Source organism: Phaseolus vulgaris, chromosome 6 (assembly GCF_000499845.2).
Source record: "Phaseolus vulgaris cultivar G19833 chromosome 6, P. vulgaris v2.0, whole genome shotgun sequence".
Taxonomy (NCBI): Eukaryota; Viridiplantae; Streptophyta; class Magnoliopsida; order Fabales; family Fabaceae; genus Phaseolus; species Phaseolus vulgaris.
In genome coordinates, this window is record NC_023754.2 from 14,915,998 (window position 1) to 14,931,806 (window position 15,809).

The 15,809-nt window shown below is 28.1% G+C and overlaps 1 protein-coding gene and 1 pseudogene across 5 annotated transcripts; both read right to left on the reverse strand.

Moving 5' to 3' along the window:
- Positions 1-1,383: 1,383 nt before the first annotated feature.
- On the reverse strand, positions 1,384-1,489 carry LOC137833771 (small nucleolar RNA R71; annotated as a pseudogene).
- A 4,328-nt stretch (positions 1,490-5,817) lies between these two features.
- Positions 5,818-12,570, reverse strand: LOC137831240 (disease resistance protein RPV1-like). 5 transcript variants are annotated; one of them, XM_068638833.1, is made up of 7 exons: positions 12,487-12,570; positions 11,924-12,007; positions 10,569-10,832; positions 9,201-10,466; positions 8,192-8,942; positions 7,803-7,876; positions 5,818-6,036 (listed from the first exon to the last, which is right to left on the reverse strand). In XM_068638833.1, the coding sequence occupies exons 1-6, from the start codon at positions 12,499-12,501 to the stop codon at positions 7,827-7,829; spliced, it is 2,430 nt and encodes an 809-aa protein (XP_068494934.1). In that variant the 5' UTR covers positions 12,502-12,570; the 3' UTR covers positions 5,818-6,036; positions 7,803-7,826. The 5 variants fall into 5 exon arrangements, with proteins under 5 accessions (XP_068494934.1, XP_068494937.1, XP_068494935.1 ...); XM_068638834.1 differs by having other exon boundaries at positions 5,836-6,036; positions 7,803-7,880; XM_068638835.1 differs by lacking the exon at positions 5,818-6,036 and adding an exon at positions 7,138-7,275 and having other exon boundaries at positions 7,803-7,880.
- Between the last annotated feature and the right edge of the window lie 3,239 nt (positions 12,571-15,809).

The window sequence follows — 15,809 nt, forward strand, 5'->3', positions numbered from 1 at the left end:
TAATATTTCATATTAAAATATAAGCACTTATGTGGATTTATTTCTAATTTACATATAAAATAATCCCTAATTTATGAATTTATACCTTTTTACATTTTTTATGAGCTTTATCTAAATAAAAACATTTTATTCCCAAATTTGGTGTTAATTGCAGATTTCTAGGGAGGATTGAAGATTTGGAGTAAAGGAGAATAATTTGAGCTAAAAAGAGAAAGTTGGAAGGTCCCAGAATGGAAAAAGATGCAAAGAAAGATTGGGCCTTTTTAATGTTTTATCATTTAGCTCATTAACCCGACACAGAAAGCAACCTAACCCTTGAAAACTAGGATAAATAGAGGGCTAGAGGCTCAACCCTAGTGTGCCAGATTGAGAGGAAAACACCATAGAGTGAATTGTAACCCAATTGGGAGAATGAAAGGTGCTAGAAGTATGCGTGGCTAATTCTACCCTTTGGGATTGGGAATAATCTGCTCAAACTCTTATGTATTGCGGTGATATTTTATATATTAATATTCAGTTCTTGATTGATTATTGGTATTTATTTTTACTTTTAACTTTTCATGACAAATTGAGAATCTTAAATCTAACCGGGAGGTATTTTTAGGGTTTGGACCTAAACACCAATACTTAACATATTTGAGTGCTAGGAATAGCTTGAAATGTTAATTGCTATTAAATGTCTGAGCTTCGTTCTAAGTTATTCTTATAATTATGCGAGAGATCGATATAAGTGATTCTTATACGGACATTAATTTCAATCAAAGAACTTAATATTGACATGCTAATCAAAATACATAAAAGTGAGAAAGATGAAACCTAATCCCTATTTTTCCAACTTGTTTTTGTTTTATTTTTATTTTATTTTGCAGATTTTTTTTTAATTTGTTTTATTTTTATCTTCAAATTTATTTTGAATTTTTTTTAAAATTTTTTTTTAAAAGAAAAAAAACACTTTTTTTTTCTCCACTAATATGTTTTTGGAAGAAAGAAACATGGCAGAAGAACAAGCACCACCTTCTCGGAGGACACTTGGAGATTATGTCATGTACCAAGGGCCAAAGCATTTTTCTAGTATTGTAATACCTGCTACCGCCAAGGCCTTGGAAATAAAACTCATTTTTCTCATTCTCATTATTACCTATCAATTCAAAGCAATGGATCATGAGGATCCATGTTCACATTTGTCTACATTCTATGAATTGGTGGGAACAATGGGCTTTCAATCAGGTGATCTTGAAAATGTTTATATGCGCTTGTTTTCTTTGTCATTGGCAGGAAAGGCTAAGGATTGGCTCAGGTCACTTCCAAATCAGAGTCTCACTAGTTGGAAGGATGTAGAGGAAAAATTTCTGCAAAGATTTTTTCCAATTTCTCGCTACATCAAAGCAAAGTTTGAAATTTTTGTGTTCAGACAAGAAGCAGATGAATCATTCTGTGAGAGATGGGAAAGATTTAAAATGATACTTAGAAAATGCCCAAATCATGGGTTTGAAGATATTGTTCAACTAAGCATATTTCTCACCGGTCTCATAAATGACACAAAGATGCTTCTAGATGCTGCAGCTGGCGGCACAATGATGTCTCTTGATGTAGAACAAGCGACAAGGATTATTGCAACATTGGTGTCAACTGATTATCAATCCCAACATGATAGACAAAATACTCAGAAGGAAGGGTTGTTAGAAGATGCACTCTTGGCTCAAAATAAAATTCTGACACAATAGATTGAGCAACTAACCGCACAAATGGATAAATTTCCCCAACATTTATATGTTGTTCATTCATCTCAAAGCCAGAGTCAATCAATCAGGTGTGATTTTTGTGGAGGTGATCATCCTAATGGTCATTGTTCTTATCAGAACAATCCACCTGAAGTTGAAGATCCATCCATGCTTGAAAAAATGAGTAAAGTTGAAAACGCCCTAACAAAGCTTGTGATAATGGAAGAAAATAACATGGCAACGATTAGGAATATAGAGATCCGGATGGAAAAAGTGGCCAAACAATTTGAAGAAATACAAAGTGGCTAGTTTTCAGTTGACAGCCAAACCAACCCAAAAGAGCATTGCAATAATGTAGTAACTGAAAAAGAAGATGAGATTGAGGAGTTAGAGAGAGAAAAGAAAAGAAGTGAGGAAGAAAAAAGTGAAAATAAGGAGAGAGGTGTTCTTGAAAAAGATTTATCATATCCTCATCCTCCTTCAAAAAAAGAGAAGGAAAGAAAATTCTTTGATAAATTGCTCCCTAAAATTTATTTTGCAGGAAATTTGAAGCAAGATTCAACATTTGAAAGATTTCGAAAGAATAAGAGCTATATTGAAGAAAGAAATATAAAGTCGGAGGATAGATACAATGTCATTATTCGAAAAGGCTTGCCTAAAAAATTCAAGGACCTAGGGAGTTTTAACCTTCCCGTGTCTATAGATGCTTTATTTGTAGACAATGCATTATTGGATTTGAGAGCAAGCGTAAATATAATTCCTTTGGCAATGCTGGAGAAAATAGGTGATTTGGAGATTAAATCCACCAAGATGACTTTAAAGTTAGCTGATCAAGTAACCAAGTATCCATATGGTGGGGTTGAAGATGTTCTCGTCAAGGTGGATAAATTCACGTTCTCTGTGGATTTTGTTGTGATGGACATGAAAGAAGATGAGGAGGTTCCTTTGATACTTGGTAGACCCTTTATGAAGACAACTAGAATCATAGTTGATGTTGACAAAGGAGAACTTCAACTTATAGTTCAAGATGAAGAAGTAACTTTTAATCTTTTTGATGGTCTTAAAAATTTTAAGGCAGGGGAAGAATGCGTACTAAAGGATGCAACAAAGGGAGTTTTTCACTTAGAAATAAACAGGCGTCAAGCTAGATGACGTTAAACGGGCGCTTACTGGGAGGCAACCCAGTCCACATTTTAGTTTTATATTGTTACCTTTGTTTATTTTATTTTTCAAAAAAAAAAAAAACCTTGTATGCCTCCTAATCATTTTGCAGGTTATGTATTTTGATCTGGAGACAGGTTCTATTATTCAAGGGGGCAGATCCAACAAATGAAGCTAGACTATAGATAAAGATTTTAACAAAAAGTTGGATGACTTCTTAAGAATAGAGGATTGAGCAAAAATATGGTTTTATCTTTCCAATCCTCTTTTCTTTTCAGTTATTTGAATTTTATTTTCTATTTAGTTATTTATTTATTTTATTTTATTTTTCGATTATTTTATTTTTTGTTTATTTGCTTATTTTTTTAGTTTGTTTTAATTGCTTATTTTGTATTTTTGAATAAATTTTCTATTTTTGTTAGTTTGTTAGTTTGAAATTTTGAATTATCTTTCTTGAGTAAATTTTAATTTTAATTTGTTTGTTTTCTAGTTTATTTTTTGAAATAAAAAAAAAACTAGAATATTAATTTTGAATTGTGGAAAAAAGAATTTGTGTTTAAATATTAAATAGTGAGATGAATTAGACACATGTTAGAAAAGAAAATATGATTGAATCCCTATTCAAATGTAGTTAAAATTATGATACATGAAAATTTAACAAGATGATTGATTAGGATAGATAATGACAAGACAAAAAGGAATGAGACCAATTAAACCAAGTGAGTGTGTGAAACTTAAACAGTTTTAAGAGTTTTACTGATGAATTGTCAGTTGTGGTTGCTTAATTTTTATTTTTGTTACATCATAAAAGAACATGAAGATGATTGAGGCATTTGTTTGTGATAATTAGGAACCCAAGGCCAAAGAGCCAACCTTTATCTTATTATAAGTCCATTTTTTATATATCCCCTTTGGGCCAATAAATTTTTTGTTAATATTGCACCTTAACTTTTAGGGATATATTTTCCTACCCTTTAGCATGTTTAAGGAAGGAGAACATATATGCAATACATATAGAAAAGGGAATGGTTGGTTCTAATTGTTGAAAATTCAAAAAGTTGAAAATAGGACAAATCTATTCCTATTGATTGAAAAAAAAAAGAAAAAAAGGGAAAAAAATTGTTGGAAATCATGAAAAGGTAGAAAGAAAAATGAGGAAAAGTGTGATCTTGAAAGAAAGCGGTGATTAGATAACATATATGTTCTCTATAAATTGGATTATAGGTATGTTCTTCTTCTTTAAGATGTGCATTTGTTATCTGAAAAAACCAATATTTTTTTGGAAGCCAACCTCATTACAACCCTGGAAAAGACCTCAAGATTCATGTTTCTAATATGTTTGTGATTTGAAGATGAAATGAAAAGCAACTGTAATTTGTGATTTGTTATGATTCGGTGAAAATAGAGAGAAACACTTACCCGTAAGCATATGAGAAGATATTCATTAATGAATTGTCATTTATTTGTTTTGATTTGATCCTGGAAGTTGACTGTCTATATTTTTCTATATTTGAATTTGGAAGCATCATAAGTTTTTAATTTGATATGTTGTTTAATGAATTAAGCTGTTTGATATTTAAATTCAAATATATTCATTTACTTTGCTTGAGGACAAGCAAGATTCTAAGTTGGGGAGAGTGATAAGTGTCTATTTCCAATAATATTTCATATTAAAATATAGGCACTTATGATGATTTATTTCTAATTTACATATAAAATAATCTCTAATTTATGAATTTATACCTTTTTTACATTTTTTATGAGCTTTATTTGAATAAGAGCATTTTATTCCCAAATTTGGTGTTAATTGCATATTTCTAGGGAGGATTGAAGATTTGGAGTAAAAGAGAATAATTTGAGCTAAAAAGAGAAAGCTGGAAGGTCCCAGAATGGAAAAAGATGTAAAGAAAGATTGGGCTTTTTTTATGTTTTATCATTTAGCCCATTAGTGTGACACATGAAGCAACATAACCCTTGAAACCTAGGATAAATATAGGGCTAGAGGCTCAACCCTAGTGTGTCAGATTGAGAGGAAAACACGATAGAGTGAATTGTAACCCAATTGGGAGAATGGAATGTGCTAGAAGTATGTGTGGCTAATTCTACCCTTTGGGATTGGGAGTAATCTGCTCAAATTCTTATGTATTGAGGTGATATCTTATATATTAATATTCAGTTCTTGATTGATTATTGATATTGTTGTTTTACTTTTAACTTTTCGTGACAAATTGAGAATCTTAAATCTGACCGGGATGTATTTTTAGGGTTTGGACCTAAACAACAATACTTGACATATTTGAGTGCTAGGAATAGGCTTGAAATGTTAATTGCTATTATACGTATGAACTTCGTTCTAAGTTGTTCTTATAATTATGCGAGGGATCGATCGTTAGGGGACATTCTTAAGGATTTTATATGCCAGGAATCAATATAAATGATTTTTATATGGGGATCAATTTCAATCAAAGAACTTAATATTGACATGCTAATCAAAATACATAAGAGTGAGAAAGATGAAACCTAATCCCTATTTTTCCAATTTGAAACAACCAATTCTTTGTATGTGTCTTATTCATCAGTGCCAACACAATTAATTCAAAACCCTTTTTATTGTTCTTTTTTTATATTTAGCGATTATTGTACTCGATAATTCACTGTTTCTTGTGGGATTGATATCCGTCCTTAGGGACAATTATTACTTCTGACAAAGCGGTGCACTTGCCGTAAAAAGTCATCATTAAGCGAGATACTCTAATGTAGTTTGTTGCAATAGAAAACCAATGTAAAGTATTATGTGTATTCTCTCCTTCCATATCTCATATGCAATATCTGTTGTTATCATCTGCACTAACCTATGAAAGGGAATCGTTGTGAAATTATAGTTGTTTTCATAAATATAAGATAATATTTTAATATAAAATAGGTAAGAAAACATGAGATAATATCTTTTTTTATTGATTAATGTATCACAAATACAAACTCAGTTTTCACAAATTTACACTTTTTAAAATTATATACATAATTATGAATTACATCTAAAGAGATCATGCAATACACATATTTATACTTTATTTACATGACTTCATGAGATTCAATATATCACTTCAAATCATTTCCTTGAATCTCTTGTTTTTCCTATCTTGTAGCTTCATTCCTACCATTGAAATATATATAAAAAAAAGATTAAATGATGAACCAAATTATTTATTAATACAAATCATAAAATTTTGAATGAACACTTTTTAATTTGTTAGGTTCTTTATGGGCTTTGATGTCTCCAAATCCACGAATATTGGTTGAAGGCTTTGTTGTTGCTTGTGTGTGTGGGTTTTAGGTAGTTTGAATTTGTAATTCACTCATAGAATTGATCCAAAGTTGTTTGATTTTAATCCGTTTGAAAAATATGTGTTTTCAAATAGAAGTGGAAAAACAACCAGTTGTTTTATGGTTTCAATTAGTTGTTTTATGGTTTCAATTAGTTGTTTTATGGTTTCAATTAGTTGTTTTACACTTAGAGTTTTTGAAATGATTTGAAACTGTTTGACTTTGGTTGAGTTTACTGTCAAACCAATTCAATAAGTTTTTTCGAAAAATAAACCAATTGTTTTTTTGAAAATCCTTAACATAATTTGTTAAGTTTGTTAAAACTGTTTTGATTGATTCTAAATTGATTTGGCTATTGTATTAAATGATTTTAACAGTTAATTGGAGCCTATATAATCTGTTTTACGCTCCTAGTTGTTAGACACTTAAGAGATTTATAAGATTGCTTTCCAATCAAGTTTTTCCAAAATTGCTTAAGGCTTTCGATTTTTTCTAAGAGTGGAATAGGACTGCTTTGTATACTTTCAAATCAATATGTGATTATATCAAGTGTGATCATTCCTTTTCTCTCTTTGATTTGTATTTCTGTAAAGAACTGGTGTAGCACAGAGTCAGAGGGTGTTCTGATCTGTGGTGTGTTGTTTTCCAAAGGAGGTGTGTGCTCTTGAAGGGTTCAAGATCACCTCTTTGGTGTGTGGTTTGTAATCAAGGGTTTGATTGCTTACTGAATACCCATTGGTTTATGGGGACTGGATGTAGCTCTTGGTATAGAGTGAACCAGTATAAAACTTGTTGTGTTGATCTTTTCAAAAAGAAGAAAAGAGAGATCCTTGTCCTTAGAGCAAAGAATCTTTCAAATCCTTACATCCAAAAAAACTTATAGGAGAACATTGAGAGTATTCATTCAAATACCTAGGAAAGAGTATTTATCCTTGTATTTTTCGAAAGAAGTAATCCCTCCAAAGAAAGCAAGATGATCTAAACTAGTAGAATAAGCCTAAACTGTATGTTCGTCGAAAGACGCAATCCTCCCCAGTAGTTTGACCAATGATTTGATGATCATCCAAACCTTCAACCATTCTATGTTAGTCAACAATGACTATTGGGCAAATATCCTCGTTGAGCCAAGATTTACTTAGTAAAAAATACTCAAGGGAATAAATCATTCTTATTCATATTATACTCATAAAATATGTAAAAATGTTTAAATTCATAAATTAGGGATTAAATTATAATTATTTTATCAATAAATATTATAAGTGTCTATATTTTAATATGAAATATTACTAAAATATAACACTTGTCAACATTCGACATCAATGAGTTATGAAAAAATTCATATAAGATACCACCTTCAAAATCTTTAACACACACATACACATATATAACATTTTGTTGACTTTTTATTTGGTAAATACAAGTTCAAGAAACACCTTTCTATACCACAAAGAACACGTAATGTTATATTCACTTAATCTAAAAGTCACAAATATAAAGTATGTTTCTTCATGGTTCCATGTGAATATTGAATATATAACATAAATTATTTTTTTTAAATTATCCACATAAGTGATAAAGTTGGACAGTCAACGTTACCTGAAAAAACTGACCATAAGTTATCTAGTGATCATTCTTTTTTTCCTTTTTTGTGTGCTTGGGTATTGCTCCTTCTTTCTTATTTGATGCATTTCAATTCATTTGTAATCAACATATGCAAATAACCATAGTAATGTATAAGAAATAAGTTGTACAAGATCTCCAAGAAATTTTTTTTAAAAAGAAAAGAAAAGTTTAGCAATACAAGACAAATAAATAGAAGATTTTTTTTATACAACATGTGATGTAATGAATAGAAATAATTTAACATATGAAAATAAATGTTTTATAAGAAATATCTTTTAGAAAAAATCACGATATGTATAAAAAAAATGTTATATGCTATTATATTATAATTATCTAATTTCTATAAAGTTAAAATTGCATACCTGAATCTTTGTGTATAAATGATATGGTGTCGTTTAGATTTTCAAACCAAAGCTTCTTAACAAATGTTATATCTACTGATCTCAACAATGGTGTGTTGAGATTACCTGTTGAAAAGGTTTTCATACTTGGAACATTACTCACTCTTACTGTTTGTAAGTTAGGCCAATCAAAAGTTCCATTATATTGACTGAAATTCACCAACTTTGGAAGATCCTTGAGTACTAGACATTTCATTTGAGGAAAAATGGTAGATACATTTTCATCTTTATCTCCCCATATTACTTCCTTTAGTTGTTTGCAACTACACAACCTTAGTAATTTGAGCTTCTCAAGATTTTTGGAGGATGAAAGTGAAAATAAACTTTCGATGCTACCACAATGCATAATGAAAAGAGACATCAAATTTGAGAAGAATGGAACATGAGGTTCCTTGTTCCATACAAATTTGAAACTATTTAGGTTACTCAATCCTATTGTCCTCAATTGAGGAAGCATTTCTTTCATAGGATGATCCAGTGTGTCATCTTCAATGTTGAATATTGTGGTCAATAATTCACATTTGTCTAAATTCAGTACTTTCATGTTGTTGAATCTTATGATCATACTAGAAGAGATGGCACTTAATAATTTATTATTGTTGCTTAAAGTCAGATTTTTCAATTGACAAAACGATTCAGAAGGAGAACTGTAGTGCCAAAGCTCCTTAACATCATGCTCTATATAAAGCACCTTCAATTTTTCCAATGACAACTGCAAGGAATAAATGACAAATTTCAAGTATTAGGAACAATAAACCAAAGTTGAATAAAACTAAGAAGTATGTATGAGAGTATATAAGTTAATAAATTTCGTACTTCTATTCCATTTTCTATATAAAAAAGGAAATAAAATATATATAATAAACATGTGAGTAAAAACATAAGTAGAAAAGATTTAATTTGCATGCATGTATTCATACACACCCTAATAATCAATACTATACATATAGAACTTTAAATTGAAACATACCGAATTCGGAAAGAAATAGCTTGAAGTAGCTTGTTCTTGCTTTTTCAACTCATTGGTCTCTTCAACAAATGTCATCAGAGAAGGACAATCTTTTATTTTCAGTGTTTCCAGGGATGGAAATTCTGATGTAGAAGGAAATGCAGCATTCAAATTTCTTAGATTTTGAAGAGTAACATCCTCCAACTCGGAAAACTGATTTTTTTCTTTCACTTCTTCTTTTTTGACGATGATGATCTCACCCAAGGCATAACAATCCAAAATTTTCATATTTTTTAAAGTTAGGGGCATTGGTAACCAATTAAGAGACTCACATCGCTCCACTTGTAGGGTATGCAGATTTTTGTATAGCCCAGCATTTTCTTTATCAATGATGTGAGTTAATTTAGGTAGGTTAATCAAGATCAATTCCTCTAAGTTGGGGAGGATCTCTATAGAGCTAGGTTTTTTGTCCTCCAAAACGATTACCATTTTCAATTCATCGCAATGACTAACAGAGAGTTTCTTCAAATTCTTGATTTGAAATGGTGTCGCAAAAGAGGCCACATAATGCAACACATGACAATTATCTAACTTGATTTCCTCCAACTCAAATGAATTAGTCATTGGCTCTAAGAAATCTCCTAAAATTGCACGGTCGCTTATGAACTCTACCAAACTAGGACATTCTTCTATTATCAATGTTTTCAAACTCATAAAACCTTTACACATTTTAGAAAACCTCTCCAATCTTGAGAGACACTTTAGCTCCACTTTACTTAATCTTGGAAACACATGAGCCAACTGATGATCTTTGTTGTAAACTACATCCTTTAAATCCTCACACGCCTCTAACTTTATTTCCTTTAGTTGCTCCATGGCCATGACTATATGAAAGAGATATAATATAGAGGGACAAATTCTTATGTATATAATTTCCAAATTACGGAAGTCTAAATATCTTTGAGCAAACGGATGGTATAATGACTTCATCTCATATACTTCGATTAACTTTAATTCCTTTATCTGTGTAAAATAGTTAACTTGTTTGAAAGGATTAAAAAAATCAAATAGATATTTTGATGATTTACAGTGTTGAATTTCGATAACTTCAAGCTTTTTTGACCTATCCAAGGAAAGACTTATAAATTCATTCACTATTTTATCGCAGTTTTTTGCTCGGAACACTCGAAGGTTGATGAAATGTGAAGGTTGAAGGTTAAGTATTATCTTGCGCAATCCCTCAGTGCTATCAACATCATATTCAACAATCGTTGAGAACAAATCATCCTGTATTACCATATTGTATAACTTTAATGTAAAACAATTTTCTACAAGAATAATTAAACTTAAATATTTCATCTATTATGAGAAATAAGAGAAAGAACTAACCCATGACTCAAAAATATCGGTCAGAGACACTTGATTTTCCATGATTATTGATTTTAACTCTGATTCTTTTGTTCTTCCCAAACCAAATTTTCTTATGTTGGGACAATGGTTCAGAGTTACTCTCTTTAAAGACGGCCACTCAACAATACCTCCTAAAGAAAAACTCTTTAAATTTGTTAAGTTTTCAAGATGTAATTCGTTTGCTTCTGGATATTCCATTGCAATTGAAGCTTCTTTAACTGCACGAAGCTTGTCAGATAAATGCTGCATCATGTGTAAACAAATAAGGGATAAAAATACGTGTAAATAATAATTATTTTGAAAGCATAAGATCAAATCAAGAATAAAAAAACATATAAATGTAAGTACTTTCGTTTTTATTGTATTTTAACTAGTTTAACTAATAAAAATTTACAATAAAAATGCACTTTTCTAATGCACTTTATTTTAATTTTTATTAATAATTTTTTTTTTTAAATTCATTATTTGATTGAAAGTTTAATCTATAGAAGAGTATATATTAATCTAAAACTATTAACACAAGTATATCAAAATTCATACAATATTTTTTAAAAATATAAAAAATATGACATTTGATTTATGTTTAAATTTTACGAAATTTAACATAAATAATCACGTATAAAAAAAATTTACTTTTTATATTTAATTATTAATGATAATATATATCCAATAATACTTAACTTAATATAAAATATTATTATTTAATATCTTCTAATTAAAAAATTTGAATTGAAAATTTATTTCATATAGATCAAATAAAAAAATTGTATTAATCTAAAATAATAGCATCTCACGAAATAACTTTAGAATAATAATATCATTGATTAAAATTGAATTAACTAATTTCTTTTATAGCTATGTTTTTGCTATAAAGTATGTAATGCATGAGTTTTTAAATTATTAAATCTTGATTGGGATATTTAGCATGATTACTAGTTTAGATAGTATAGGATTTTATTCTTGACCATGTTTATTCTATTTACAATATTTAAACTCGAAATCTTATTTATAAAAAAAATGAATTTATCATCACTTAAACCGATTAATTGAGGATGTAATGAACAATTACTATTTTTAAATACTATAATTTATTATCGATAATAAAAAAAATAAAGATAAAAGAAATAAAATATGGTTTTTAATATTATTGATTAGCTTTAATAAAGAATCTGGAAATATAGGAGGTAACAAAAAATATAAATAAAGAATTGTAAAGGCATATAAGGTTATAATATAGTAGGAAAATTAAAATGAATTGTGGATGAACAATTTAAAAAATGCCTTTCAAAAAAGTAAAGTACTTCATTACATTTTTAATAAATGCAACTTCTCACCTCTAAGAGGCCCTGTTCCTCACCAAAGATTTTTCGAAGTTCTTCACTTACTAACATTAGATTTTCAATGGTAATCATGCCCACCTGAAATACTACTTTTATAATTAGAAAATTCTTAAATAAAAAACAATTTTAAAATTAAAAAAAAAAACTGTTATATTAATTAAATTAAATATTATTTTATAAATAAAAATTTGTTAATATTTAAGTGCTATCTAATTAGCTTATCTCAAGATTTTAACTACTAATTTTAAAATTTAAAATAATTAATAACTAAAATTTAGTAACTAATTAAATATCAATTTAAAATTAATTTGTAAATTTTATTAATAATAAGAATTAATTTAGATATTAAAAAAAAATAGTATTTAATTTAATGTATACATAAATTACATTTTTTAACTTATAAAAGAATGTTCTAAAATCCTTTTAAATAATCAAAATAAATCCTAACCCTAATACGACCAGCACATGATAAATGAGAGAAAGAAAGTAAATAAAAAGTTAAAGTAAATTAGAAAAATAATAATTGTAAGTTAGGAAGTAAAAGAAAAGAATGTGACCTTGTTGAGAGGCATTGAAATTGTGGAAGAAAGATAATGCCACACTCAACGTTTACTCACAAAATGAAACTTTTATACATTTCCAATTACAATAATCAAAGCTTTTATTTATACTTTTCTAAATTCTTTACTTTTGTTTTGGTTAACGTACTAATTCTTTCCTTAAATTCTTCCCTTCTAAAGATTATTCATATGTATGATTCTCCTAGTTTTCCAAATCTCTTTAACACGTAATTCTTTACTTTAAACTAACGCCAAACTCACTATATACCTTTTTCAAGAGAATGGTTTTTCTTAAATTGCATTAAAACATGTAGTTGCTTATAAAAATTGTCTTAAAATATTATATTTGTTCAAAAAAAATTGTCATGAAATAAATTATGTTTGCTCAATAAAAATGGTCATACAAACCTTGTTAATTTATGTTTAATGGTGTGGAAGGCCAAACAATCTTCTTCATCTTTTGGTGAATTAAGAATCTATTCAGGTAATAAATAGTCTTTAAATAATATATTAGCCATATTTTATATATGAGTTTTTCTTTTTCAGTAGTCCACATTGAATTTTTCTTTTTATACAAAATTTAACAAATATATTATATTGATATAAAAGGTTTTTATCTTATAACAAAATTATGAATTAAATATTTTGTTTTTTTTTCTTAGTCTAAATATTTAGATTTTTTGGATAATTATAGTAAGAAAACTATTGGAATAAGTGTTTCTTTTTATGTAATAAACAAATATTGAACGTAAATTATATTATAATATTACAAACATTCATGTCAACGATGAGTTAACATGAAATATTTTACATTTTATAGTACATATTGAAAATTTGTTTGTCACATTAAAAAAAAACTCGTAATTTGCAATGACTCATTTTAATAGTTTTCTTACTAAGTATCTAAGAGATTATCTTTTATTTTAGGTTTTAATTAAAGCTAAATAACAACATCAACAATTCAACAAGAGAGAATTAAAAAACGGTATCAAAATACTCTCAATTCTCCCAAAATTAGTTTTATATTTTCTAAATCCTCTTCAAATCACGAATTTTATATTTAAATCGTCTCTAATTTAAAAATGCAATTACTTTGTTACCAATTATAAACCAAAATTCATCCGAGCATAATTTAAAGCAAACTTTACGTTCAAGAAAAATAAATATGAAAGGAATGAACTATTCAAATCATATATGCTTAGTTTAATAAATATATGGTTATCAGATTAAAAATTTATACTCTCAATTTTCTAATTATAAATCAATTCCATGGTCAATAATAGCACAACTCCATAATTTACTCAATAATATTGAGAAAAGTATATTGAAAAGAGTACAATATATTTTTATTACAATAATATCTATAATAATATATAAAAAAATCCAAATTTAGTAATATAGAGTGTTTTTTTTCAAAATACTTTTAGATATAATTATTTCTTTCAGGTACAAACCATATATAACTAATAACTTTTCTTTAACTATCTAACTTTTATTTGAATAAGTAAACACAACTGAAAAAAAGATAAATTAAAATATATTTTAAACATTTTATTTTTAATTATAATATATAATAATAATTTATATTATTTAAAAAAAAAATTAAAAATGTAAACATGTATGTGTTTCTTAGATCAAGACAAACAAAGTAATACGTATGTAAAATTACAAATTAGACCAAAATTGTGATTTTCGAAAATTTGGTGACTAAAATCTAGAGCCAAAAAAATAGAAACCAAAACCACAGATAAAAAAAAAATCAAAGGAAATAAAAAATTGTAATTTATTCAAGAATACTACAATATTAAATCTTTTCGGTTTCTAATTATTACTTGAGCTACATATTTTGAGTTCATGTAAGCAGCATATTATTTCAGTATGAACTAACGTAATAGTAAATAATTATGTCTTAACTTTAAAGTTATTTAAGTTAACTTAATTTTAAAAAACCATTCAAATTTAATTATATATTATAAAATGTTTTTATTTATGATAGATGTGGGATTTCAATACTATTAAATAGTTCTACTCTGACTGCTTTATGAAAAAAAAAATGCAACAAATTATAGTTTCAAAAGCATTTATACTAGTATTTACTTTGATTGAGAAATTAATGTGAGAAACTTAAGGATGGAATTAAGCTACCACTGTTTCGTGGCAACTACTCTTGCTTGTCCCTCACAAGAAAAAGATCCATAATCTTTTTCTTGACGACTGTCTCCTTTAATGTTTCTCACACATCATATTCTCCCAATTGGTTACAAGTCACTCAATGATGTTTTCCTCTCAATCTTGCACACTAGGGTTGTGTCTCAAACCCTATTTAACCTAATTTGTTTGGGTTTAAGTGGATTCTCGCTCAAGCGAGTAAAACATCGAAAATGACCAATGCTACTGGAGCATTCTCGCTCAAACGAGACTGGGCTCGCTTAAGCGAGATGCTCTGATGTAGTTTGTTGCAATAGACAACCAGTGTGTATTCTCTCCTTCCCTATCTCATTTACAGTATCTGTTGTTATCATCTGCACTAACCTATGAAAGGGAATCATTGTGAAATTATAGTTGTTTTCATAAATATAAGATAATATTTTAATGTATCACAAATTTATGTATCACAAATACAAACTCAGTTTTCACAAATTTACACTTTTTAAAATTATATACATAAGTATGAATTACATCTAAAGAGATCATGCAATGCACATATTTATACTTTATTTATATGACTTCATGAGATTCAATATATCACTTCAAATCATTCCCTTGAATCTCTTGTTTTTCCTGTCTTGTAGCTTCATTCCTACCATTGAAATATATAAAAAAAAAGATTAAATGATGAACCAAATTATTTATTAATACAAATCATAAAATTTTGAATGAACACTTTTTAATTTGTTAGGTTCTTTATGGGCTTTGATGTCTCCAAATCCACGAAAAATTGTTGATGGCTTTGTTGTTGCTTGTGTGTGTGGGTTTTGGGTAGTTTGAATTTGTAATTTACTCATAGAATTGATCCAAAGTTGTTTGATTTTAATCCCTTTGAAAAAGATGTGTTTTCAAAGAGAATTGGAAAAACAACCAGTTGTTTTATCGTTTCAATAAGTTGTTTTACACTTGGATGTTTTGAAAGGATTTGAAACTGGTTGTTAGACACTTAAGAGATTTACAAGATTGCTTTTAAAATCAAGTTTTTCCAAGATTGCTTAAGGCTTTGGATTCTTTTTAAGAGTGGAATAAGACTGCTTTGTATTCTCTGAATTCAATATGTGATTCTATCAGGTGTAATCATTATTTTTCCCTCTTTGATTTGTATTTTTGTA

Excerpts from the sequence above, each read along its gene's own strand:
- LOC137831240 (XM_068638833.1), bottom strand. Across the intron at positions 8,943-9,200 it reads GCTATTTCTTTCCGAATTCG|TTGTCATTGGAAAAATTGAA; the intron begins GTATGTTTCAAT and ends TATTCCTTGCAG. Across the intron at positions 7,877-8,191 it reads ATTTATACACAAAGATTCAG|AAGGAGCAATACCCAAGCAC; the intron begins GTATGCAATTTT and ends CAAATAAGAAAG.